This window comes from Pectinophora gossypiella, chromosome 21 (assembly GCF_024362695.1).
Source record: "Pectinophora gossypiella chromosome 21, ilPecGoss1.1, whole genome shotgun sequence".
NCBI classification, from domain to species: Eukaryota; Metazoa; Arthropoda; class Insecta; order Lepidoptera; family Gelechiidae; genus Pectinophora; species Pectinophora gossypiella.
The window spans coordinates 4,402,595-4,429,687 of record NC_065424.1 but is presented as its reverse complement, the minus strand read 5'-3'; the positions used below and the strand labels follow the sequence as shown (position 1 = coordinate 4,429,687).

General features: G+C 37.3%; 2 protein-coding genes across 8 annotated transcripts in view; one reads left to right on the top strand and one right to left on the bottom strand.

Moving 5' to 3' along the window:
* Positions 1-27,093, bottom strand: part of LOC126376487 (A disintegrin and metalloproteinase with thrombospondin motifs 16) — a 196,654-nt gene that overhangs the window by 6,852 nt on the left and 162,709 nt on the right. For 5 of the 7 annotated variants that reach the window (XM_050023904.1, XM_050023902.1, XM_050023903.1 and 2 more), the window contains 7 exons: positions 23,274-23,430; positions 21,326-21,433; positions 11,653-11,788; positions 10,496-10,625; positions 5,462-5,604; positions 4,340-4,395; positions 438-564 (listed from right to left, as the gene is read on the bottom strand). In XM_050023904.1, the coding sequence (XP_049879861.1) occupies positions 438-564; positions 4,340-4,395; positions 5,462-5,604; positions 10,496-10,625; positions 11,653-11,788; positions 21,326-21,433; positions 23,274-23,430 (857 nt within the window). Of the gene's footprint in view, positions 1-437; positions 565-4,339; positions 4,396-4,827; positions 4,881-5,461; positions 5,605-10,495; positions 10,626-11,652; positions 11,789-21,325; positions 21,434-23,273; positions 23,431-27,093 lie in introns of all 7 variants that reach the window. The other 2 variants (XM_050023905.1, XM_050023906.1) reach the window with 2 other exon arrangements.
* On the top strand, positions 4,056-9,091 carry LOC126376703 (homologous-pairing protein 2 homolog). The gene is made up of 4 exons (XM_050024257.1): positions 4,056-4,273; positions 6,407-6,568; positions 7,243-7,501; positions 8,871-9,091. The coding sequence occupies exons 1-4, from the start codon at positions 4,213-4,215 to the stop codon at positions 9,004-9,006; spliced, it is 618 nt and encodes a 205-aa protein (XP_049880214.1). The 5' UTR covers positions 4,056-4,212; the 3' UTR covers positions 9,007-9,091.

Sequence of the window (27,093 nt, the reverse complement as noted above, 5' to 3'; positions counted from 1 at the left end):
TGGAATTTTCCATCGCAAAAGTATCAGAATTGAAAATAATAAAAAATAAAAAAAAACACTTGATATTAACTCAGAATCATGGTCTGAATCATCCCTCAAAATTTTCGTTACGATGTCAATACACTCTGTATACTCATATTCATGTCGGTAAACAATTCCCAGTTATAAATAAGTACCGTAGGAACGTAACAGCCTAGTTTTCTAATTAGTATACCTAATCAGCCCATTAACGTCCCCACTGCTGGGGCACGGGCTTTCCCTCTGGATGGATAGGGAGATCGGGCCTTAAACCATCACGCGGGCCCAGTGCGGATTGATGGTTATTAACGACTGCAAATGCAGCCGGGACCAACGGCTTAACGTGCCTTCCGAAGCACGGAGTGTACCTAATAAAAAGCAAAAACTTAAACATCTAGGTGTGTAGGTAAAACACTTACAAATGACCAACTTCATGGGCAGCAACGATGATGCCAGAGAAGCCACCTGTATCCTCAATTATGGCCACAGAGTTCACCTTCTCCAGTCGCTTGTTCACCACACACGCGCCGCCCACATACGCAAACCCTGGGGGTGGGAGGTCGACTTAGTTGCAAATTGAAGGGGGTGATGTCGTGTTGGCGGTGCGATCTTTGGGGGTGAATGGCTTAATGAATGGTGGAAAAAAGATCTTTATTTTTTATATATTTTTATAGGTCTCTTCTCTCGTGTGGGTTGCGAGGTGGATCACTAGACCTTGGACGTCAGTGGTTTTCATAGTTACCTACTAATTATGTTCTTCCTAAGTAAGGGTGGATTTCCATTTCCGCCAAAGCGGAGAGATATTTTTTTGACGTGACTCATTGCATTTGCTTCAGATGACAGTAACTACTTGGCCGGACAAATGGAGAGCATTGAGGGCTCTCACCTGCTTCAAAAAATTACGTGCTAGGGCTTGGGGCAAGTCACAGGGAAAGTCACCTGGAACCTGACAGAGCGGAGGACAGGAATTCTAGTACGGCTTTGAAATAGACTACTCTGGGCGCCATTTCACTCGCGTCAGACAGAGTGGGGGCGGAAGGCAAGAGGGCAGTGGTTTCCTGCCCAATTTTTCCCAAAACAAAGTAGCATGAATATGCAACACCGAGAAGAGCGTGGCTCTTAAAGATGGTGAGAACTTGAGGGTACATAGTTGGGCCCAAACCTCTGCTCAGGGCGTCGTTTGAGCGGGTTTATATTGGAAACAATGAAACTTTTTTTGAAGTGAGTTATTGTAGATTTTCCGCAGATGGCATTAACTACTTGGCCGGACAAATGGGGAGCGCTGAGAGCCCTCACCCGGTAGAACGTTTTAAGACAACAGGCCTGAGGGTGCCCAGGGCGCGAACCTCGGGTCAGAGCGTAAAACAATGAAACGACCCTAGTGGGCCGATAGCGATAAGCGCTGAATGAGAGTGAGACACAAAATACTCATATATAATTGCTATTTATAAGTTTCTGATCGCAGCCTACCATAACACGACTGTAATGCTTAGGTATAGAAGCAGGTAGGGACTTAGTTTGTATAGGAGGGTAGTAGAGAACTATTTTAGTACTTACATGAGGCGTTCAGAAGATGGTAGGGTGGATGGATACATTTGGATAGAAGTTTAAATAATATAGAATATATTACTAATAAACTGTCAAGAATATTTTAATTGGGTAGCTTTCTAGGTCAAAGATAAATTATGAAATACTTTTAACTAAACGTTTAATATAAGTTTGTAGTGCGCCTAGTATGGCTATTATTTTAATATTTTTATCTTTATGTATGTACTTATTACACAAATTAAATGAGTAAGCAGGTCACTTATAACCGCCTTCGAGTTTTATAACACTTATTACATTTATAACGTCTCTTTGCTTTAATATTTCTTTCAGGCGCTTAAAAACTCGTCCATTCTTGACAGTTTAATAGTTAGTAAATATAATTAATGAAGCCAATAATAAAATCTACGAAAGCACATATTTTTTATCGTAAATACGTAATATTTATAAGAGCGGGATTTAATAATCTGTCCCACATATATTTAAGTGTGGTAAGCAGTTTATTTATTATTGACTTTAAAATAGAAATAATTAATTATTGTACTTAAGATATAGGAAATATTGAATATGTAGGTACTTACGACAGTATAATGATGATGTACTAGGAGAGTGCTACAGATTAGTACTACACAAACTTAGTTAGTCATGCAAAATAACATTTAAAGCATTCCCATGCAACATGTTTCTTCACATAAAGTTAGTTTTCGTAATAGAACCCCTTAACCTTAAAATTTTCCTTTATTGTAATACCTACCTTAGTGCAGTTAATAAATTGCATGCAATTTTATTAATTTAGTATCAAAAATACAAAAACAAAATAGGTATTCTGACAACAAGTTAAAAATTCCCGCCTTATCCTCGTAACGCCGAAGCATAATTACGATTTCGAAGTAATAAACGACGGTGCGGTGGTACCTTGAAAAGGACCAAATTTTTGTAGTCGTAAAGGCCGAGCACTTCAAGTACAAATTTTTAAGTGTTAGAGTTATCCGATCGGGTTCAAATTAAGTGGAGACCTATGTAAGGATGAATAGAAGACATTTTTGAAAAAAATACGTTTTTTTTTTAGTTCTTCCAGAAGGACTCCCGGTTTAAGTCACTACTTTTAGTAAAATCTAAAAAAATATTATTATTATAAAGGGTTATGTATTTTTTCATTAACATACATACCTATTTGTACGTCATAAATATGTGTATATACTTACATATTTAAATATAAAATAAGTAACGAGTTTTAGTTTTTATGATGTAGTTTGTGATTAGTCCCTCTGGAAGTACATTAGGTTTTTATTATAAGGAAAGAAATTAATTCATGGTGTCAGTTTTTATCATCATTAGAAGGAAAAAGGAAATAAAATGAAGACGGTAGTTTTTTTTTAATAATAAGATCACGTAAGCAAGTCAGTCTATATCGGTATGATTTAATCACATATAATAATTTAAAAAAGTATTTGAAAAATATCCGGACATGACACCTAAAGTCCCTTGCAAAGGACTAAAAAAGTTTGCTTTCATATTGCTAACGATATCGATACGAAATTGATAAAATAACTATGTCATGTTGTTGATTATTATATTACCTACGATTTCTGAAAATAATGTGTATGAAAAACTACGAAATTCGATTATTAACTTGATTTTTTTTCACCTCGTCGCCGTGTGCGCACCATCTTTACCAATAAAATGACAAATTACGACAAGTGATACATATTTCTTTTTTATTAAAGCCACCTATTCACGAAATTGAATGAACTAGTTCATAGACAAAATATTTTTTTTCTCAATCGGCGCAAAGGTTTGAATTAAATTGACAGGCAAAGTTTTGGTACTTTTAAAAGTACCTTCGTTGATTATTAGAACAAACTATTTCAAAACCTTCGGCCTTTATGACTACAATTATTTGGTCCTTCTCAGAGGACCCCAGGGCTTACGAGGTTATTGCATGCTTGTTTTTCATATTTTTTAAATCGTAGTGCTGTTGTACCATTAATTTTCTCGACTAATAATAATCGCTACTCAATTTTTTGTTGATTGCGTATAAAGGTTGCCAATTAAAATAGCCTGATGTACCTTCATGTAAGGTAGGGTCAACCAGTCTCGTAATTAATTTACGCAACTTTCTTACTAATCGTAAGGTTACAGACGATCAAGTGAACTTTTAAGTCAACCTCGGTGGCATGCAAGTCAATTTTATTGCGAAATGCGAATGAAACATCCTTTACAACAAATGAAAGGAAATAGGTATCGAATTTCTACCAATTTTATCATGCATGTAAGTTTTATCTATTTCGAAAGACATGCTAGTTTACCTTTTTTTCTACGTTTAGCTAACTCCCTTGTAAGAACTAAGAATTTTGAAAATAAAATATTAATTAAATTGTTACATTACGAGCGTACAGAAGAAAAAAGTAGTTGAAGAAATCAGCTAGGTATCTAGAAAATAATAAAAATAGGTACTGTTAAATTAAATAATGTTTTTTCTAATGATATTTAAACACATATCGAAAATATGACATGAACATTGGATAACGATTCTACATAAAGGATACATTATTTACATAACTACAAGTATAGTTCACAGATAATTTACAATGAGCAAGAAGAGAAGACAAAAGAGACAGAATATTATTCACAAGGTGCGAACATGAGATGACGGATTCGGATAAAGGTATCGGGTGGATAATCCCAAGTAAAATTTGTGTACAAAAAGGTGAGGGACTTTGATGAAAAGAGTAAGGCGTGCGTGAGGAATCATTAGGTCTTGACACACGCCTACCTGCGGTCCCTCTATTGCACGCATCGTTCGCAAATTGCCTCCTGCACATGTCTAGTCTGAAAGGGTTGGAAATACATAACTCAATAAACTGAAAACAACATTTCCTCACAATGTATCGACCTAAACATTAATAAAACGTGGCCTGACAACACATTTATTCCATTAAAATATTGATATTAAAATGAGATAAACATGCTTTTGAATTGTAAAAATAATGTTGGCCCGACCTTAATGTTCAATATTCATACAAACCTGAAATCAAAGAGTCTCTAAGATTTCAAATAAAAATATTGATCGTTTAAGGTGGCCTATATTTCGTGCTAATACTGTGTGTTTGTGATTGTGTAAAAAACTCTCATAACATATTCAGCGCCATTACCAAATCCTTTACCTCATACATTAAAATTATTAAGCCAAATTAATATTTCCACAAGCTTCTGTTAAATGCCGAACTCGTCAATACCAATCCTATGAGAACTTGTGTTTACCAGCGGTGCCTTTTGTACAGCGACCACCCTTGCGACGTCGGCACATGTCATACCTGTTGGTCAAATTAGTTTTGGTATCTTCATTCGGCTGTTTGACCGTGGAATACCTTAAGTATTTTAAGTGTAATGTTTAAACAATTTTTATCGGTCAATTAAGCTTGGAATAATGGCGCTAAATTCAATGTCAAATGTGTACTTACCTCCTTACCTGAACAGATCCATATGTGAAAGCTTTAAAAACAATAAATATCTGAAGTGATTGAGCTAGATAATAATATTAGGCCAAGGGGAAATTAAGTTTCGTTATTATAAATAGAACATTTTTTTGAACCGTGTTTTAAGTTTATATTCCGGTGTTGATACACTTTTACAACATATTCTGATTATTACGTCATATGATTCTGTCAGCGCTTTGAGATTTTAACATCAAAATTTATTTTCCTCTGTAGCCGTGAATTCACTATTATTAAGTAATTATAAAATGATGTTATTATGAATTATTTTGTAATATCCTCTATAAAAATTATTTGAAACCAAGTTAAGTTCTTCATACAAAAAAGATATAACACAATGCACTAGTATGTCTAATTTGATTTTGTCTTATTTGTAGTTACTCTGTTAAAGAGGCACTTACTTGGTGATAGCGACTGCGATGTCGTAGACCGGCAGCCTGCGCTCCCTGAATAGATACTTGCCCATGTCAGTGAGCGCGGCCGCCGAGTCTATAGCATCGCGTCCTACGCGGTTTCTTTCGAGGTATGGTGTCGCATCACGGCCCTGTAAACGAAAAGTAACACCGTTGTAAAAAAAAAAACAATAATTATTGTAGACGTGGCAGGTTAATTCTATTTCTCTTTTGTTTTGTATTTTGTTTTTTCCTGTTTGTGCAATAAAGTATTTGTTATGTTATGTTATGTTGATTTTCAACGTAAAGCAAAAGAAATCAAAGTCATAATAAAAAAGATCACGTGCAAGTAACGACTAGTAGAAACGTGATTGGATGTTGACGTAACTTTCACAACCTTGAAACATTGCGAATTTCCTAAACATAGAAACAAAACTAGTTTCTTCTGTCGTGTTTATCTCATTTTATGTCCACTCGCCGTGTGGTTTCTGCCGTTTTATGTTTAATAAAACAATTAAAGGATTTATTTGGGACTTATAAATATTGCAGGTGTTCATAATTTATACAAACTGATACCAATAAAATTATTTTTGATGTTTTTGAAGAACCATCAGTTTTATGACTTCTTTTAAAACGCCACGATTGCGATATATAAATTACTACTCTGATTTATTTTAATGTTTTTGACGTTTAACCCTACAACTAACCGCCTAAAAATTGAAATGTTGACAAAATATCGATTATACTTTTTGCTGAATCGAGAAAATAATCCTACGCACATCACTAAACCAGAAAACTGTCAAATGGAATTTCTGGCGGCATTTTAGAAAAATTGTTACGAAACCTTTGTTTATTTTGTTTTTACGAAATCTTTATCTGCAAAAACTACAAAAATGGCTAGCGATGCAATTCTAAAATACTTAACGGACACAAACAGACCGTATTCATGTGCAGATGTGACAGTGAACTTGCGTGGTGCATACACAAAAGGCGTCGTGCAAAAAGCATTGGACGCTTTGAGCGAAAGTGGCAAAATAAAATGTAAATTGTATGGAAAACAGAAAGTTTACGCTGCCATACAAACTGATAAAGTCGAAGGAGACAGTGATGTACAAGGTAACACGTATAATATGCTAAATAGTCATGTAAATATAATGCTACTCAATTTTATGTCAGGCAATAAAATTTCCTTTCCTTTGCGTTATTTTTCAACAGAAATTGAGTTTGTGAGGTCCTAAAATTATTCCTTACTACTTTATCTAGGTACCTACTTACTTACATAACATAAACTGCCTATATACGTCCCACTGCTGGGCACAGGCCTCCCCTCAATCAACCGGAGGGGGTATGGAGCATACTCCACCACGCTGCTCCACTGCGGGTTGGTGGAGGTGTTTTTACGGCTAATAGCCGGGACCAACGGCTTAACGTGCCCTCCGAAGCACGGAATCATCTTACTTTTTCGGACAATCAGGTGATTCAAGCCTGAATAGTCCTTACCACTACTTACTACTTACTTAAATATTATATTTATTGCTATTTTTTCTATTTAAATTAGGTATACCTAAGTATAGGTAATGATTAATTAAATACCTATATTAAGTAAGTAATTGGGTACTTATATAAATAAATTTAAATATTAAAATTTAAACACCTCCACCAACCCGCAGTGCAGCAGCGTGGTGGAGTATGCTCCATACCCCCTCCGGTTGATTGAAGGGAGGCCTTTGCCCAGCAGTGGAATGTATATAGGCTGTTATGTATGTTATTAAAAGTTAAATATTTTTCAGACTATGATGCCCAGATGAAAGTCCTAACAGAGAACCTATCCAAGACTACAGAGACCCTAAGAACAGCAGAAGTAACCCTCAAAGGGCTGACAGCAACACCAACCAGTGCCGCAGCCAAATGCCAAATTGAAGAAATAATGAAAACAATTGACAATCTAGAGAAGAAGCTGGCCACATTGAAGGACTCTAAGGAAGTTGTCAGTGCTGAGGAGAAAAAGGCTATATTGGGCGAACATGACAAACTTTTGAGGGAATACAGGTACCTATTTCTTTTTCCACTCTACAGGAATTATTGGCGTGTGTTTATGTACCTATGTGTGTATGTCATCATCACTAATTTAAGAGTCACGCTCTTGTCGCATTTTCGCTGCTACTTTTTTAGGGAAAAATAGAACCGTGGTTTCCCCTTTCCTTCCGCCCGCAGTACTCTGACGCTAATGGGATGGCGCCCAGGGTAGTCTATTTCAAAGCCGTACTAGGACTCCTGTCCTCCGCCTTTTAATAGTACTGACAGTTACTGTTGCCCTGTCAGGTTCCAGGCCAGGTGTGTGTGTATGTAAGTTAACAATATTGTAGATGAGGAACTGGAAACACGACAGGGGGGCTAAAAAGGCCACATCGAAGCAATTAATCTAAGAAAGCAATATTGCTTTTTGACATTTCTTTGCATTGCGCACTTACTTTTACATGCGCAAATGTCAAATAACCCCCCCAGGATTTTAACTAGCTCCTTCTCTTTCTTGCACTTATTGTAAGTGAAGGACAGAACTAGTTTACAAGCTGAATTAATGAATGTCCGCCCTAAACTGATCCTTATCACACGCATATTTTAACCTAAATGTCCAATCAATATGATAATATGCGGTAATAATTGTAATGTGATTGAATTATTTAATAGGTACGAAAGTCTGCGGTCGAATGGCGTGTTGTATCTTTTTTGCATTTTTTATTGGCTAAGCAACCGAGTACATGTGGATATAAGTTCAGGGCTAAAAGGTAAACCCCCCCCCCCCCCCCTTTCGATGAATTTGGAACACATATCACATTTCAAAAACTTAAAAGTAGATAGGTGGTAGGAAGGGTCAGATAGAGTACTCTTAACCGGCGAGCATGCATGGAGTCTTTGATGAGTGTGGAAGAAGTGAAACTGTGTTATGCAGGCGGCGTCCATGTTATGTGGTGTAATAAAAATGCGAATAGTCGATTTATTTCTTAGGTTCAAAATTACGTACCTATTCGATATGGAAAATTGTACAATTACATTTATTCATCGATTGTAATATCAATCAAGTTTTAAGTATAATCGACACCAGCGCCACTACCGGTGGATAATGTTACTAATTTTACGATATGATTGCCAACGTTTGGCCATATCATGAAGTAATCATGCGTTTAGTTGCTCATATCGTTAAACGTTTTGTGTTCACTGATTAGCCATTTCATGAAATGATCGACCACATCATGAAATGATCGACCACATCATGAAATGATCGACCACATCATGAAATGATCAATTCTACGATCTGGCCAAGACACCACCAACCCGCAGTGGAGCAGCGTGGTACCTACGCAAACTCGTATAGGCTGTTTATATGTGACGTACCTATGTATATTTTTTTTTATTTTAGGAGACGCAAAAGAATTTCATCCGACATGCTTGAAACAATATTAGAAGGCTACCCTAAACCGAAGAAGACTTTATTAGAAGAATTGTGCTTGGAAACTGATGAGATGGTGAATTTCAAACTCACATCAAACACATAAAAATACTCTTTAAAATACCTAAGTGATTCATGTAAAATGGCCTTTATAAATTTGTTGATTAATAAAATAATGGTATGCAAATTTATTTATTTTATTCTTTTATTTAAAGAACAAGTTTCGCTTTAATGTTGTTCTAATAGGAGTGATTTGTTTAACTATTTAAGTAGGTATATAATATACCTATATCAAAATGTATTTCCATAGATAATCGTAAAATCTATATAGTTAGCAAAATAGTCAGCCGAATTTATAATTCATGCATGGATTAGTTAATTAACATTTAATAAAATAATAATGTATTTTTAACCGACTTGAAAAAAGGAGGAAGTTCTCAATTCGTCTATGTATTATATTTCTTTTTATGTATGTTCACCGATATTTCCGTAAATTATAGACGGATTTCACTTCCGAAGTGTTCCCATTTTCACCAGGTCAGGATCTGTTGATGGGATCCAGGAGAAATCGAGGGCATCCACCGAAAATTATATGATCATATGATGCTTTCGTTATTAATGACGTTCATAATAATGTTATTCATATATGTTGTGTATAGAACTCCTTTTCAAATAGTTGGTTTAGTCTCCAACCTTCTTTAATTTTGAACTTTGTAGCTAGAAAGCAGAAGAGACAGTATACCAACCGAGCACCCCCGCTGACGTCACTAAACCTGAAGTTGCTCTACTTTACTTCTTTTTCGATTATCACGTGCTCAGCGGTGAAGGAAAACATCGTGAAGAAACCCATATTACTTATGAGACCTAACATTTATTGAGCTGGTTTTCCCTTCGCGGATTGGAAGGTCAGACAGGCAGTCGCTAAAAAATTCGTCGTCCGTAAAAAACCGGCAAGCGTTTTTTTTTTGACATGACTTATTGTAGATTTGCCGCGGATGGCATTAACTACTTGGCCGGACAAATGGGGAGCGCTGAAGGCTCTCACCCGGTACAACGTTTAAGACAACAGGCCTGAGGGTGCCCAGTTGGGCGCGAACCTCGGCTCAGGGCGTCGTCTGAGAGGAAAAATATTTGAAAGAATTAATGGACCCTGGCGGGTCGACAGCTTTTTTTTTTTTGACGTGACTTATTGTAGATTTGCCGCAGATGGCATTAACTACTTGGCCGGACAAATGGGGAGCGCTGAAGGCTCTCACCCGGTACAACGTTTAAGACAACAGGCCTGAGGGTGCCCAGTTGGGCGCGAACCTCGGCTCAGGGCGTCGTCTGAGAGGAAAAATATTTGAAAGAATTAATGGACCCTGGCGGGTCGATAGCGATAAGCGCTGATTGAGGGAAATCGTCGACCACGCCGGTGGGGTCGGTATCGGGGTCCTGAAGTGTTTGGTTAGCGGACCCTGTGAAATAACGGGGTTACGCTTAGTAGATGATGAGTAATTTAAGTAAGCTCAACAGTGCTGCCGCGAACATTTGAGCTTCTAGGTTTTATCCTCCATGGTTTTGAATTAGAGAGAGACAGAAAATGTTACACTTACCCTGGATATAATGATACCAGCGATGGATATCCTTATCCTGGGCCCCTTGAGCAGCTTGTATCGGAGGTCGACGCCGTTCCAGAAAGATACAAAATATCTCTTTATCTGTACGTTGTCACCGCCATGCAATCTGGGAACAATTAGATTTTTTTTATTAAGTATATTTTTTTTAAATATTTTTGTATGTCATTTCCATGTCTCGGGAATATGGAGTCCCGGACTTTTGGAAGGCGTACGTGGGGCCGAAGCCAACACGTAGAGGCCCTATAAGACAAATTAATCTAAATTATTATTAAGGCTTTAAATAACATTGGTATAAGAAGATCAGAGTCTCACTAAGATATGGTTAAATAGAAAAAAAATAGTTACAGGATTAACAATTAATTTGACAGCCTCCGTGGTCTAGTGGTTAGAGCGTTAGGCTCACGATCTGGAGGTCCGGGTTCGATACCCGATGGGGACATTGTCGAAATCACTTTGTGAGACTCCTTTGTTTGGTAAGGACTTTTCAGGCTTGAATCACCTGATTGTCCGAAAAAGTAAGATGATTCCGTGCTTCGGAGGGCACGTTAAGCCGTTGGGCCCGGCCGTAAAAACATCTCCACCAACCCGCATTGCAGCAGTGTGGTGGAGTATGCTCCATACCTCCTCCGGTTGATTGAGGGGCGGCCTGTACCCAGCAGTGGGACGTGACTTCCAGGGCCAACATGCGCACTTCTTCTACTCCTTTTATCCCCTGTTGGGATGTAGAGCTCGAATAACAGATTTCCATTCCTTGCGGTCTTTTGCTGCCTCTGTAGCTTATAAACGAGCGTCGCCAGGTCTCCTTTGCGTTCTTTTGCGTTTTCCACGCGCACACTGGGCTTCCGTGTTTCGGATGGCCCGTTAAGCCGTTAATCCCGGCTATTAGCCGTTAAAAACACCGCAAGTGGAGCAGCGAGGTGGAGTATGCTCCATACCCCCTCCGGTTAATTGAGGGAAGGCGTATATATATGCTATTTATATTTATTATAGACGGCGATACGGCTCACCACTCACCACCTATCACATTGGTCTAACAGAAAGCTCTGTGAGGTGTACTTAGTTTATCTTACAATGGATGTACCTCTGTCTACCCCATTGGGATATGGTCGTGAGCTTAAGTTATGGTATACTACCTGTAGCCATCATAGTCGACGATGACGAGTATCTCAGGGTAGATGACGTAGGGGGCGTCCCTCTTCCGTCGCCGGTGCACCTCGGTTGATCGCTTGTTGCGCACTTTCCTTGCCAGTTGGTCCGGTTCCATGAAGGCTGAGGACAAAGCATACGGTTGTTATTGGTGCCGATTCCAGTACACACCTAATTAATTTTATTTTAAGTTATACCTAACTTAAATTATAGTTTAAGTTATAATTAACTTAAATTATTTTAAGTTATACCTAACTTAAAATAAAATTAGAAAATTAGATTAATTACCTAACTTAAATAATTTTAAGTTATACCTTAGTTAAGTTATATTTAATTTTATCTAATTTAAGTTAGGTATAACTTAATAGATGGTGTGTACTGGAATCAGGTAAACCTACCTGTCATTTTCTTATCCGCTGAAAAAGAAAGGGACACGTAATCGACAGGCATAAAATTTATAGAACACGTCAATTTTAGACAGAAATTTAAAAGACCCTTCCAAAATTTTAAATTGGCCAATAACCCGACAGAATTAAGACAGCACACGTCAAAAGGGGTTGATATAAATGTAGTAATAAATGTTTCTTTCTTTTCTTTCTTTCATATGGGCGAGAGGCATATTTTATTCGTTCGGGTATTTCATTCATTTTTTAAAGTTGTCAATCATCCGCCCCTTTCCTTTTCGGCGGATAAGAACATGACAGGTATAACTTAAAATAAAATAAGATGTGTCTGCAGGAATCGGGGCCATTATCACAGTGGATATCTAAGGGTGGTATTAATAAACTAATCTCAGCTGAGACTGCCCTCATTATCATGCTCAAGTCCCTGTTTTTATATGAGAACGACGCTCTCATTAGTTGTCGAGTCGCTGTGGCCGCCCAAGTAGCAACCGATTGTCTTAAAAGAGAATTGTAGATATCTTGAAGGCAAGTAGACTAAATCAAGCCCTTGTCTTGGATAAGTCTTATATGTCTCCAAGATATCCCTCAAGATGTCTTGAAGATACAGTTTAGTAAAAGTGGGCACATACTTTAACTCTTATACAAGACAGACTTAAGACAACGTTAAGTCAGACTTAAACCCTACTTTAGACAATGTTCTTGTGTATTCTAAACTTAGAATTCTTGTAGTATCACTTAATACCAAAAATGTATACTTGAAGATATCTACAATACTTAGTTAAGACTATAGGATTGAATTGCACTGAGTCAATTGTAACTTAACGAAGTAAAACTTCAGGTCATACTAAAACGATTTTTACTTCACGCGTCTTTATTTTAGAATATAATGGCGAACATTTACATTAACACAAGAAATGAAGTCTGTAAGAAAATGGCGTCTAAAATATTTGTTAAGTTGTTTTAACAAAAGGTTATTCTGCCGTTTTACATACAGGAAATTATAAACGCATGATTGTTTCTCGTGTAAAATCGATAGAAAGTGTTAAAAAACAGAAGGGCCTTTAATATACCAGAAAAATAATAATAAAATTTGGATTGATTATTCAGCAAATAAAAAAAATGGTGACATATAGTATAGAGAAATTCATTTTGTATTAATATGTGACAGCTGAACGCAGTAATTGTTACTACAACAGAGATATATATTAATTTACTTCAGTTTTTGACGATAATATTGTCAAAAAAATATTACATGTTTTCTTCCTGTAAGTGCAAAATGGCGTTAAGTAATATTTTTCTAAATGAAGTAAGACTTTAGAAACAATTGATTTCGTAAGAATCAGTTTAGAAAAGTAAAGTCAAGTTGCACTTCATCAAGTACTAGTTAAGATAAATTTTACTTCAATTGTCTAGGAGTATACCAACTTAAGACAAAAAGTATTTAGTGAATTCCTACTTAAAACTCTTATGTCTTAAGTGATCCTCTATTTTGATTTAGTAAAGTAATGTCGTAAAATCATGTTTGTTTATTTTGTGCCAGAATCATCTATGTAACAAGTAACAATTAAAATCGAACAAGCTTTTAAAACCTATGGAAAGTATGTTTGTTTGAGAGGTAAGTTTTTCGACTCGTGGAAGATAAAAAATATTGTTATGCTGAGTTCTTACTTGGATAGGAATGTGATTTACTTAATTATTTAATATTTATCGCAATTGGAACTAACAAACATAAACTCAATTTGCTAATGAGTCTCCGCGCATACATTCTCATAGGTACCTACATGGTTCGCTGACGCAAAGTAGGTACGATCACCGCGCTTCTAATTGCCAACGGAAACAATGTGATTATTGTAAAAATTTACGAGTATCCGTTGAATATTGTATATACGAAGAACCCTTGCAATTTGATTAACGTCGTGTGTGTGCGCGGTAGTTTCTAAGCCCACCAAAAACATTATTGTTAAAAAAGGCCAGAATCATCTATGTAACTCCCGTTGACTTTATCAAGCTAAAAAAATAAAGGAATCGAATCTAATGCCCACTTTAAATGCATTTAACCATACACAAAACTTAAAATAGATATGTTTTGTTTATGATTGTGAATAAAGCTTAGTTAAAAATAGGTACATTTTTAAAATTATTAAAAGAAAGAATGAAAGAAGAAAGAAAAGTATCTAGACACGCGGTAGCGTGTTAAGCCAAGTTCAAGAAATAGAACTGGCGAGCCGCACCGTGTGTAATATTACACGAACCATTTGCAGCCACTTTTGACCCCCTCATAAATCAAAAACTATTTTACATAAACGTATCAAATCGTATCGTATCGTATCGTAAATTTGGCTCATATATTGAGACTTGTGAGATACATATAAGTGTTCTAAATTTCATAAGCTTATCTCAAACGGTTATTTAGATATTAATGTACAAAAATCCTCATTTTTATCATTGACTGACTGACTGACCTATAAATCAAAAGTCTAACCCAGTTCCAGATGATCCTAGAGAGTTAAAATTTGGTATTTGGTAAGATAGGTAATTAGATGAATATAAAGGAAAAAATAATAAACTGGCAAATTTTTAATTATTAGATTCTATTATGAACGCTTAACATAATTACCTAATTAGTGCCTGTACCTAACTATAGATGTAAGAATCAGTAAGTAATCAAAACTCATGACAGCCGGTCTTTTTGTGGTAGGTATGTGGATTAACTTAACATAACATACAATCACGCCTATATCGGGGTAGGCAGAGCACTAAGTGATCATAAAACCACTTGATGCCATATTCGACAAGTACTTTAAGGGTAGGTAAGCAAGTTGGAACATGTGTTTAGCGGTGATAGGTTGTCAGCTTTTCGCCCACGATACAACACAACTCACATCCATTTTACTGGCTTTTTATTTTTTTTAACTTAACGTGAATCTTAAACGAGTTTAATAGGTATTCAAATGTATTATATCTATAAAGTCGACTTTTAGTTTTGAATTTGTCCTTTTAAAAGGACCCACGCGTTACGAGGATATGTACTTACCTACAATAAGACAGACCTTAGGCTACAATATATTTATGTTATAAGAAGATATGATATGTTATACTGTTACTTATAAATAAATTTCAGGACTGACCATTGAACTTGGCACCCATTTAGATCTCACTTCTTTTGTCGTTGAAGTCAACAACCAAAGCATTGCATAATATTGAACTTGGCTCTCATTTCACATTTATGTTTTTGATTGGATTTATTTATTATTAGACTAATAGGTACCTAATTTTATATTTGAACTTAGCAGGTTTTACTATAAAACTCGATTTTTCATGGTGTAGTGTTGCCGTGCGCTTAGATTAGGTTAGACTAGCTTAGTCATTTTTGAGAAGATTTGTGCGAGACGTAGGTACCTGGGCCGCCACACGCTGGATCGGATTTGAAAAACAGGAACTTACGATTTTTTTGCCAAAATTAAATGATTGTGTTATACCAATCGATATAAAAAAATGATGGCAATGAAGAAGATATCGCATCGCTAACAAAAACAGTGGGATGTGCATTATCACAGGTTAATTTTCTGTAAGTAAGTATTTAATATTCTGCCTTCGAAAATCACCAGATCATTTTATTATTTGGACTTCATCCATCTTTCTGCTTGCTTCTATTTCGATTTTATCGTCCATTGAATAGACTTTTCTTATGTTTTACTTATTGTAGTCAAAAACGAATAAAACAGTCTTGTATAGGAGCAACAAATAATAAAAATTGCCTTAAGTATATCTAGGCAATCAATTTTTACTTTACAAGACTAAACTGATACTTCACTAAATCAATTTAGTGTTAAGTGAGGCTTCAAATAATCTGAGTAAAGTAAAAGAATACTTGTAGACTTAACAGTAGGCTGAGATAAGACTAAATAGTTTTGTGAATACTTAACTTGGTTTTGTGTATTCTAAATTATCTAAAGTAGGATTTGTTGAAAACTATATAGAATTAAAGAAGGAAATGAATTTATGAAGTCCTAATAAGTCCTATTTGATTTGGATAAATCTCACTTTAGCTAAAGTTTAGACATATATGACTTAATCACAATTCTTGATTGCTACTTGGGCGAATACGGTCAGGAAAGGATTATTCTTATTATTATGAGAACTGTCACATTGACATGATCTTGAGGGCCGTCTCAAAGCTGAGATTGGTTTATTAATACCACCCTAAGTTACCCAGTAAGTAGGGTAAGAAAAGGTAGGTGTTATAGTATGTCTCTCGGTCGCCTAGAAAAGTTGCTGCTAATACGTAGCGCCGTCGCACACGCGCGCGGGGTCGGTATTGGGATCCTGAAGTGTCTGTTATCGCGAGCTGATTGGCTGCCTCTGTGGCTAGAGTAATCGGGTCGTCGGGATCTTGTATTACGATCTTCACCTACATGGATAGACCGATTATTGGTCAAAACTCTCGATATAAGTCGCGCCGCGGAGCCGTGCAGAACTTGCTGACATGTAACCACGAACTTTACCTTGGTACCATGGTACCGTGTACCTAATACTAAATACATGTTTATATTCTCAGTACCACCCACCCAAGTCACTGTAATTTGAATAATCTTTATTTTGAACATTACACTTGGCTTGGTTACTCACGGCTCGGCGATTTCTATTCAAATCGTAATAGTTTTGCATTGTAAGTCCATAAAATGCAATAAAAAGATTTCATTAATTCCATTTGCGACTGGATGTAATCCACTGACCAATTTGGAATTAGGTATTACAGAGACATGTTTTACAGACGGAAAAGCTCTGTCATTCCATTGTTAAAATAAAAAATACGGGAATCCCTTTCGGCCCTACAAATAAAAACACTTGCATCATGGTTATACTAGGAATAATCAAACCTATTAAAAGCCGAAAATAAAGTTTAGACATAGAATAAAAAATAGAAGGGACACTCCTCTGAGCCTTACTTTAGTTTTAAATTGTCTGACTGCCTCGCACTTACACGTTAGACTTTTATATGGAATGTCCGGGATGTGGTTTAGATCACACACTCTCTCTCTCTCTCCTTGGCATTTATTATTCCCATCTGATGGTGGGGTCTGCCTTCTTCGTACTTCTTCTTCTTCTTCTTCTTCTTGTGGTGTAGATCACACATTTCCAAAAATACCTATTATATCTCCGACGCCTTACTAATCGAAATTTTTCAATTAAATGCAAAAAAGTAATCCTATCGTGTGGGTTGTAATGTGAACGACAAATCTCAGCAACCGCGTTGCGCACGGCGTAAATATGTAGGCTAGTTTTCATCCAGTCAAATCAGTTACTTTTTACTAAACGTCAAAACACGAAATGACTATGCAATTTGTATGAAAAAGCACACTGTGACGTCATAGAAAAACGTGATAAAATGTTGGACTTATTATTACGTTTTTCTTGATTAATATTGATTTAACCTCGTAACGCCGAAGCATAATTACGATTTCGAAGTAATAAACGACGGTGGTACCTTGAAAAGGACCAAATTTTTGTAGTCGTAAAGGCCGAGCACTTCAAGTACAAATTTTAAAGTGTTAGAGTTATCCGATCGGGTTCAAATTAAGTGGAGACCTATGTAAGGATGAATAGAAGACATTTTTGAAAAAAATAAGTTTTTTTTTTAGTTCTTCCAGAAGGACTCCCGGTTTAAGTCACTACTTTTAGTAAAATCTGAAAAATATTATTATTATAAAGGGTTATGTATTTTTTCATTAACATACATACCTATTTGTACGTCATAAATATGTGTATATACTTACATATTTAAATATGAAATAAGTAACGAGTTTTAGTTTTTATGATGTAGTTTGTGATTAGTCCCTCTGGAAGTACATTAGGTTTTTATTATTAGGAATGAAATTAATTCATGGTGTCAGTTTTGATCATCATTAGAAGGAAAAAGGAAATAAAATGAAGACGGTAGTTTTTTTTTAATAATAAGATCACGTAAGCAAGTCAGTCTATATCGGTATGATTTAATCACATATAACAATTTAAAAAAGTATTTGAAAAATATCCGGACATGACACCTAAAGTCCCTTGCAAAGGACTAAAAAAGTTTGCTTTCATATTGCTAACGATATCGATACGAAATTGATAAAATAACTATGTCATGTTGTTGATTATTATATTACCTGCGATTTCTGAAAATAATGTGTATGAAAAACTACGAAATTCGATTATTAACTTGATTTTTTTTTACCTCGTCGCCGTGTGCGCACCATCTTTACCAATAAAAAGACAAATTACGACAAGTGATACATATTTCTTTTTTATTAAAGCCACCTATTCACGAAATTGAATGAACTAGTTCATAGACAAAATATTTTTTTCTCAATCGGCGCAAAGGTTTGAATTAAATTGACAGGCAAAGTTTTGGTACTTTTAAAAGTACCTTCGTTGATTATTAGAACAAACTATTTCAAAACCTTCGGCCTTTATGACTACAATTATTTGGTCCTTCTCAGAGGACCCCAGGGCTTACGAGGATAAGTTAAATAGAAAAAAGAAAATGTTTTTCGTTAGTTTTAGATCTGTCTTTATTTAGTAAACAGAATTTCATAATTTATCTTGAAGCTAGTACGCGACCCAATTATATCGAGGGCTTATACCTATAGCCGTGCGACGTTTATCTCCTTAGATAGAATACACTGCGTCTATTGGTCGAAGACCGTTCGATATAACTTCCTGGTATATTCGATGTAAGTTGCTGTGCCGATAAAAGTGAGGATCGAATAATGATTCACGTAGACAAATACTTACTCGCTTAGACCGACTGACCTTAATCCGAATCACAATAACATCAAAAGTAAATACATCCACTAAGGCACACGAAGAGTAGGATTACCAAGCTAAACATAATAAATTACGTAAGTACATATATATACATACATAAGTAAGTAAGTAAGAAGTATTACGTAAGTATTGTCAAATATTGACTTTAGAAAAACCATACACCTACCTACCTAGAGCAGGTACGTAGACGTCTAAATCAGAATAAGTAAGTACTGGCCGATAACGGACCCGACTCCTGCAGACATCTCCTAATATTACTTTTATACCTATCATTTTCTTATCCGCCGAAAAGGAAAGGGAAGGATGATTGACAGCTCTTAATTTTAAGAGTGAATGAATAACCCGGGCGAATCAAAAAGGTATCTCGCCGGTATGCAAACCGTTTGACGTGTGCTGTCAACTTAATTCTGTCGGGCTATTAGCCAATTTTTTTTATAGGGTTGTTTTAAATTTGTGCTTAAAATTGACGTGTGTTTCATAAATTTTATTCTTGTCGAATACCCATCCCTTTCCTTTTCGGCGGATAAGAAAATGACAGAAGTAACTTAAAATAAAATTAGGTGGTGTCTACAGGAATTAGCACCAATGATAATCTATTTATAAGAATTTAAACTTTAGAACCTACTTATTTAAGAGCTAGTTTAAAAAAGTTTTAAATGCTTATTAATTATGCATTTATTTAATTTAGGTAAGTACTTGTAGCTTGTAGCCTCATCTCTACACTAATCTACCATGGCCAAAGAAAAAAAAACTCAAAAGCCATTCCGTCAAAATATAATTTGCCATACAAACAAACTATTACGTGTCGGTATTCACGCGGAACCATCTGTATTATCATAATAATCGGCCAATCTATTATCTCGGTGCAGTAATTGTATGCGCAGGCGCACGTGTGCAACTGAACACGTGATGTTTTGACGAATCGCACTCATGGTGATGAGTGAAAACTAGTTTTTAGGGTTCTCTATGAAGGGCTTGAAGGGCTATATTAAAATAAATTATTTATTTCAGATTTTTTTTGTCCATTAAAGAAAATAAGATAGTTACAATAAGCGGCAAAACTCCAATCAGTTTCTTGCAAAGTAATAAATTAACTGGTTGCACTTAAGACCTCTTGGTTACATGTCGTTTCTGTAATATACAAAAAAAAAACACCTACAAAAACATTGATGAATGTGGAGGAAGCAAGAGAAGTGTGTCAGGATCGAAGCAAATGGAATTCCATACTCTCTGCTTACCCCGGTGGGAAATAGGCGTGAGTTTATGCATGTGTATTAAAGTTAAGTAGGTATATTAAATTTATTTTTGTTTAATTACAATTTTGGAAGAAGAACGTCGTTACCTATGTCATAAATAAAACCTAGAAATGTGTTTAATTAAAAATTATAAATAAATTAAAAATAATTTATTTCAGATATCTACCTCAGAAATTTGTAACATGAGTACCTACATTCGATCTAGCTACTTTTCGCGGAACTCTTATCACCCGAGTCCGACTCGAACTTGACGACTTTTTAGTCCGGCATGCGCCTCTGCTACTGTTCTCTTGATTTATTGCTGTCAGCTCATAATTGATTGCTGTTTACCACACAATTATGGTAAATGTATGGTAATTCACGTCAAATCGACTATTGCCGTGGTAAAGTTTGTCGCGTGTTCTTCCTGGGGGTTTGGTATGCACGTGGGAAATTGATTAGCACATAGGGTGTTAGTGACATCGTAACGACAACGTTGAGGGATGATTCAGGCCATGATTCGTTCTTTTTAAATTATTGTCGTTCCATATTTTTGCGACGGAAAATTCCACTCGATATCAACTCAGAATCATGGTCTGAATCACTCCCCTTAGTATTCGTTGCCAGCTATGTGTTAGTCCCATATAATAGGGGCTGTCCGGATGGCAAATCCTGTTAACCACGCGATATCAAATATGAATTCAAACTCATAAAGTCGAATTCACTTAGATGGGATGATTGGGCCGAACATGTTTGTCGCATGCACCCTGAGCGCTCGGCACGGATCGTCACGCATTGGGTGCCTCATGACGGGTACAGGCGTCGTGGTAGATCTCGGAAGAGACTTGGACCTAGACGGAGGGACTGGCCGGAGTACGCACAGGACCGCGAAAAATGGAAAAAATAAGGGGAGGCCTTTGCCCAGCAGCATTGCGAAATCAGTGGTTTAGAGCCCAAACCAAGATTCAGACCCGTAACACTAGGCTGTACGGTCACGAGCATTAATATGTATACACGTTGGTACCATGTCACATTAACTCTTTTGGCAAATTGAACTGTAAGTCACACTAAATGTCAAATATGTTAGTGCGACAAAGTCCTAAAGTGGGTACATTATATTGCTCATGACTGTACGTTATCTTCATGTTATTTCTGGCTCTACCCACCTTGTTAGGGGTTACGGGCGTGTGTTTATGGTAGATACTAACCGTAGTCGCCGAGGTGGTCCCCGTGGGCGGGGTCCCTCTTGATGATGACGTGGTGGGCGCCATTCAGTGCTCGCTGTAGGGTCTCTTGCTGTTCTCGTTTCCTCTTTACTGGAATAAACAGATTATACATGAGTATGTTTAAGTTCTTCTTCTATCTTGAGGTTTGTTAGGTGGATTACCAACCTCATCAACCCTGGTGTCAGAGTTATTAACCAGCTGTTTGTAACCTAAATACCATGCATAGAATAAAATTCATTTAATTTCATTATGAGTAAGCCGCCATAGGCCCCTGACATGGCTCAAATAGTAATTGAGACCAACGGCTTAACTGGCCTTCCGAAGCACGGACAATCAGGTGATGATTCTGTAATGTCCTAACCTAACCAGGCATCATAAAGTGATTTTTGTGATATGTCCCCACCGGGAATAAAACCCGGGGCGTCCGGATCAACCACTGGACCACAGAGGCCACATCGAAGCAATTCATCTAAAAAAAGCAATAGTGAAATTTGTCATTCGCGCATATAAAAGCAGGTGCGCAATGCAAACAACTGTCAAAATAGCAATATTGCTTTTTTAGATGACTTGCTTTGATGTAGCCTTTTTAACCCCCCAGAGCTGGGGCCTGTTTAATAAAACTTACAATTGTAAATTACAATGACAATTTGATGTACATTGCGGAGTGTGTGATCACGAATATTTTGCAGTTTCATATTAGCTACGTAATGAACACCAAATTGTCGTTGTAATTTACAATTGTAAGTTTTATTAAACAGGCCCCTGGTCTGTAAGCGCACTATTACCCACTATTCCTCTTTCTATAGTATCTTAAACATCAATCTAATGCAGAATAGAAAGCCACGTAGCAATTAATGGTCGATTAATAGTTCTGTGAAGGTATTTATATAACGTTTAATTAACGATAATAGCTGATCACTGCTTATAAACGGCACAACGCAAGAATAGGCTAGTTTACAACTAGTCAAATCAGTTACTTTTTACTAAACGTCAAAACGCGAGTATGCAAAAGTACCCGAGACGTCATAGAAAAACGTGACAGAATGTCGCACTTATTATTAAATTTTAGAATTAAAATTCATAAATTTTAAGTTCCTTAAATAGAAAAAAGAAAACGTTTTGTCACCTTTAGATCTGTCTTTATTCAGTGATCACAATTTCATAATTTACCTTTGATTTAGCAAACTACCCAATTTACTGGTAGGTAAGTACTATGCTTCATAGCTAGCTGTGTCTTATGGCGAATAGACGAGTTTACTTAATGATTGTAGTCTATACCGGATGAGAACCCTCAGCTAGAGCTGTTGACACTACACATTGAGATTATGTTCAAATATTCAGGAAGCAAGTGAAGTGTTTTTGTTAGTGACTGCTTAACCTGGTGAGAGATCGGCGTGTTCAGAACAACCAGTTCAGTAATATTACTGATTATATTTCAATAAGATAACATTTTACAATCGTCTCAATGCGCGGTAAGAATTAGATCTGTCAAAGTACGCAAGCTAGTGTTGTGACGTTTGTTAGTACAGTAATGTATCAGTCGATATTAGGTCGATCGATTCTTTTCTATCTAACAGTACGTACACACGTTAACTTACAGCTTCCTCCCCAGGTAAGCAGATACTATGGAACTCTATTTGCTTCGATCCTGACACACTTCTCTTGCTTCCTCCACATTCATCAATCGTTTCATACACACACGCCGGTTTAAAGTAGATCGTGCTGAACCTTTTCTAAGGGCATCTCCAAATTGGTCAGTGTATGTACGGTCACTAGCATTAATATGTATACACTTTGGTACCATGTCACATTAACTTTTTTGACAAATTGGACTGTAAGTTTCACTAAATGACAAATATGTTAGTGCGACAGAGTCCTAAAGTGGATACATTATATTTCTCATGACTGTATGTAGGTATATAAAACTTACAACTGTTTTCTCCGTCCTTACCAATAGGCAAGCCAGTGTCGATGGAGACCATGTCCGCCATGCTGCTGGGGTCCATGAACATCTCGTCATCCTGGGCCGGTGACGTCATCGAGTCCGGGATGGGCCTGATGACCAGGTCGTGACCGATTGAGCCTTCCTGTTGACATAACGGTTGATTAGGTTGTGAAGCTGTTGAACGTATAACGGTTGATGCTGAAGCTGATGAACCGTTTTTTTTTTTGACGTGACTTATTGTAGATTTTCCGCAGATGGCATTAACTACTTCGCCGGACAAATGGGGAGCGCTGAAGGCTTTCACCCGGTACAACGTTGAAGACAACAGGCCTGAAGGTGCCCAGTTGGGCGCGAACCTCGACTCAGGGCGTCGTCTGAGAGGAAAAATATTTGAAAGAATTAATCGACCCTCGCAGGTCGATAGCGATAAACGCTGATGGAGGGAAATCGTCGACCACGCCGGCGGGGTCGGTATCGTCGTATATCGGGCCCTGAAGACTAACCGTTATTACGCTTCGGACACTTCATACAAAACACCTCGTTTTACACATTGACGTTATCGTACACGCGCATCCTAGTGTGTGACGTCTGACGCCAACACGATTCATGACTAAAGTAAGACCGAGGAGGGGTGAGGTAAACCTAGTTCGGCCGCTGGTGGGGAGCGGATAGTTACCGTTCTGTACTTAGTAGTCCTTATTACGGTGAGCTTATGTTACGTTAGTTATTTTGTTAATTCCGTAGGCTACTTAAAATATTAACGATATCGCAAAATTTTTGTACCTACTTAACAAGCTAAAAAATACAGCTCATAACCCTTTTAACGCCAAGGTCTTACCTCTCAAAACTAGAGGACACGCGTTTTGTAAAACTTAACACTGTTATTTAATCTGTGCCAAAGTGCCGAACACCATGAGACAATGGCGGCAAGTAGACTAAGGTCGGCGCTTGCGCAACCCCACGACAATCACAAGATAAAGATAATGCTAACAATAAGATCGGGGGTCTGGCCCCGTTCGCGGAGTTTTCATTCCAACACGGTTTGGCTAATGTTTTTGTAATGGTTTGGGAGTAAAATACGTTTAGGTACCTACGGTCACGAGCATTAATATGTATACACTTTGGTACCATGTCACATTAACTTTTTTGACAAATTGAACTGTAAGTTTCACTAAATGTCACAACTGTTAGTGCGACAGAGTCCTAAAGTGGGTACATTATATTGCTCATGACTGTACATAAAGGCTAAAGGTTAGACGTCGACGTCTTCAGACGTCGTTTGCGTACAAATTCGTCTCGTGCGAATACGTACGAACACACAAGAAGAGGGGGACTAAAAAGGCCACATTGAAGCATTTCTTTTAAAAAGCAATATTGCAATTTGACATTTGCGCATATAAAAGTAAGTGCGCAATATCAAGAAATGTCAAATAGCTATATTGCTGTTTTTAGATGAATAGCTTCGGTATTTTTCACCCCCCATTTGTGCCGATTCGGGCGGACACTAACCGAATTTTAGTGTAACAACTTAAACTAATCGTCCTTTACTCACTACGAAAATCACTTTTTAAGACTGTCCTTTGTTTGGTTAGGACATTGCAGGCTGTAACACCTGGTTGTCCGAAAAAGTAAGATGATTCCGCGCTTCGGGAATCATCTTACTTTTTGGCACTTTGAGGAACGTTAAGCCTTTATTGAATTGCGTGGTGGGGTATGCTTTATACAAACTCCGATTGATTGAGGGGCCTGTGCCCAGCAATGGGACTTATATAGGTTGTTTTTATTTATGTATAACTTGTTTGTAGACATACATACTAATGCCAAAAGTCTTAGTTTTATTTGAAATAAAAAAATCTTCAATATTGATTTGACATTAGTTACCGGATCTACAATACAAAACAGCTGCTGACATTGTCTTGAGTCGTGCAGATAAAAATAGATTTACCTATTAACCTACCTATTGGTTAGTTGTTGTGATCGAATATTGTTTTTTATAAACAAATAAAATTGATAAATAATAAATAAAATAAAAATACTTAAATAAAATTCGAAATTCTTCATATCGAGCTCCTCCGTGCTTCGGAAGGCACGTTAAGCCGTTGGTCCCGGCTGCATTAGCAGTCGTTAATAACCACCAATCCACACTGGGCCCGCGTGGTGGTTTATGGCCCGATCTCCCTAACCATCCATAGGGAAGGCCCGTGCCCCAGCAGTGGGGACGTTAATGAGTTGGTGATGATGATGATGATGAAATAAAATTCGAAAGTGCACGAATGAATTATTATCTTAAGTGCAGTTTTCCTGTGGAACACCTGTCACGATGAGCTCTGAACAGTTTATGTTTATGTGCGGATATTAGCCCTATAAACAGCCTATACAAGTCCCACTGCTGGGCATAGGCCTCCCCTCAATCAACCGGAGGGGGTATGGCGCATACTCCACGCACGCTGCTCCACCGTGGGTTGGTGGAGGTGTTTGGGCTAGTAGCCCGGGACCAACGACGTTCCTTCCGAAGCACAGCACAGTTACATTTTCGAACAGTCCATACCAAACAAAGAACAGCAGTGATTTCGACAATGTCCCCATCGGGAATCGAACCCGGACCTCCAGATCGTGAGCCCAACGCTCTAACCATTATACCATGGAGGCTGTTCTTATACAATATATCATCATCATTATCATCATCAGCCCATTAACGTCCCCACTGCTGGGGCACGGGCCTTCCCTATGGATGGATAGGGAGATCGGGCCTTAAACCACCACGCGGGCCCAGTGCGGATTGGTGGTTATTAACGACTGCTAATGCAGCCGGGACCAATGGCTTAACGTGCCTTCCGAAGCACGGAGGAGCTCGAGATGAAAACTTTTTTTTTGTGGTCACCCATCCTATGACCGGTCTTTGCGAAAGTTGCTTTACTTCAACAATCGCAGACCGAGCGCGTTTACCGCTGCGCCACTGAGCTCCTTATACAATATATAAAAGTAAAAAAATACATGTACTAACTAGTCTACTTGACTTTGATTCTCATCAGGTTACCACCCAGATATTTATGATTCCGAGTTAAAACGCGTCTATTCCGACCACGATCCAAGGTCAACCCATGACATAAGTCTGCACATAACTAATTTTGACTTCGGGACGTGACTTGCCCACTTATGGGATAGCACCTACTTGTTGCTAAGTTGTCTAGAAGCGATAAATTACTTACAACAACGTGTATTTTAAATCAAGTTGGGTTTCGATTCCAGACTAATTGATTGCAAACACAGAAAATAATTAATTCAATATGCAATGAGGGACTTTCTAGGCTACGTTCCTCAAACACAATATAGATGGCGCTGTATAGATTTTCCTTCGTTTAACCTTCTAATTTCATGGATAACAGACACATTGGGTGCATCTTTTATCTTTGTTTTTGGGTACAAATGATGACCCTTTTTATTACACCGAGGCACGATTAAAGAAAGAAACATTACTTCCGGACACCACAGACACAGACAGACAGGTACATTACATCTAACACAGGACAGAAACCACACGGAAATCAATAAATGCACAGAAAAAAAATCCAAAACAAAAAGAAAAACAAACCAAAATGATAAAAACAATAATAATAAAACTAAGTATTCTAAATGCAACGCACTGACGGCCCGATCATCTGCGGTGGCGTCCGGAATAAAAGGACTTTGCTCACACACACCCATCCACATATCCATTGGTGGATTACATCTTCCACCCATTATTATTCTGATAAAAATAAAGAGAAGCAATATAGGTAGCAACATCATTCTACACATAATGTGA

What these genes read in the sequence shown, in the direction of transcription:
- LOC126376703 (XM_050024257.1), top strand. Translation starts at nt 4,213, where the DNA reads ATGACGGATTCGGATAAAGGTATCGGGTGGATAATCCCAAGTAAAATT. An exon ending in AGGAGACAGTGATGTACAAG is followed by an intron (nt 6,569 to 7,242) that starts GTAACACGTATA and finishes AATATTTTTCAG; the next exon opens with ACTATGATGCCCAGATGAAA. An exon ending in AAACTTTTGAGGGAATACAG is followed by an intron (nt 7,502 to 8,870) that starts GTACCTATTTCT and finishes TTTTTATTTTAG; the next exon opens with GAGACGCAAAAGAATTTCAT.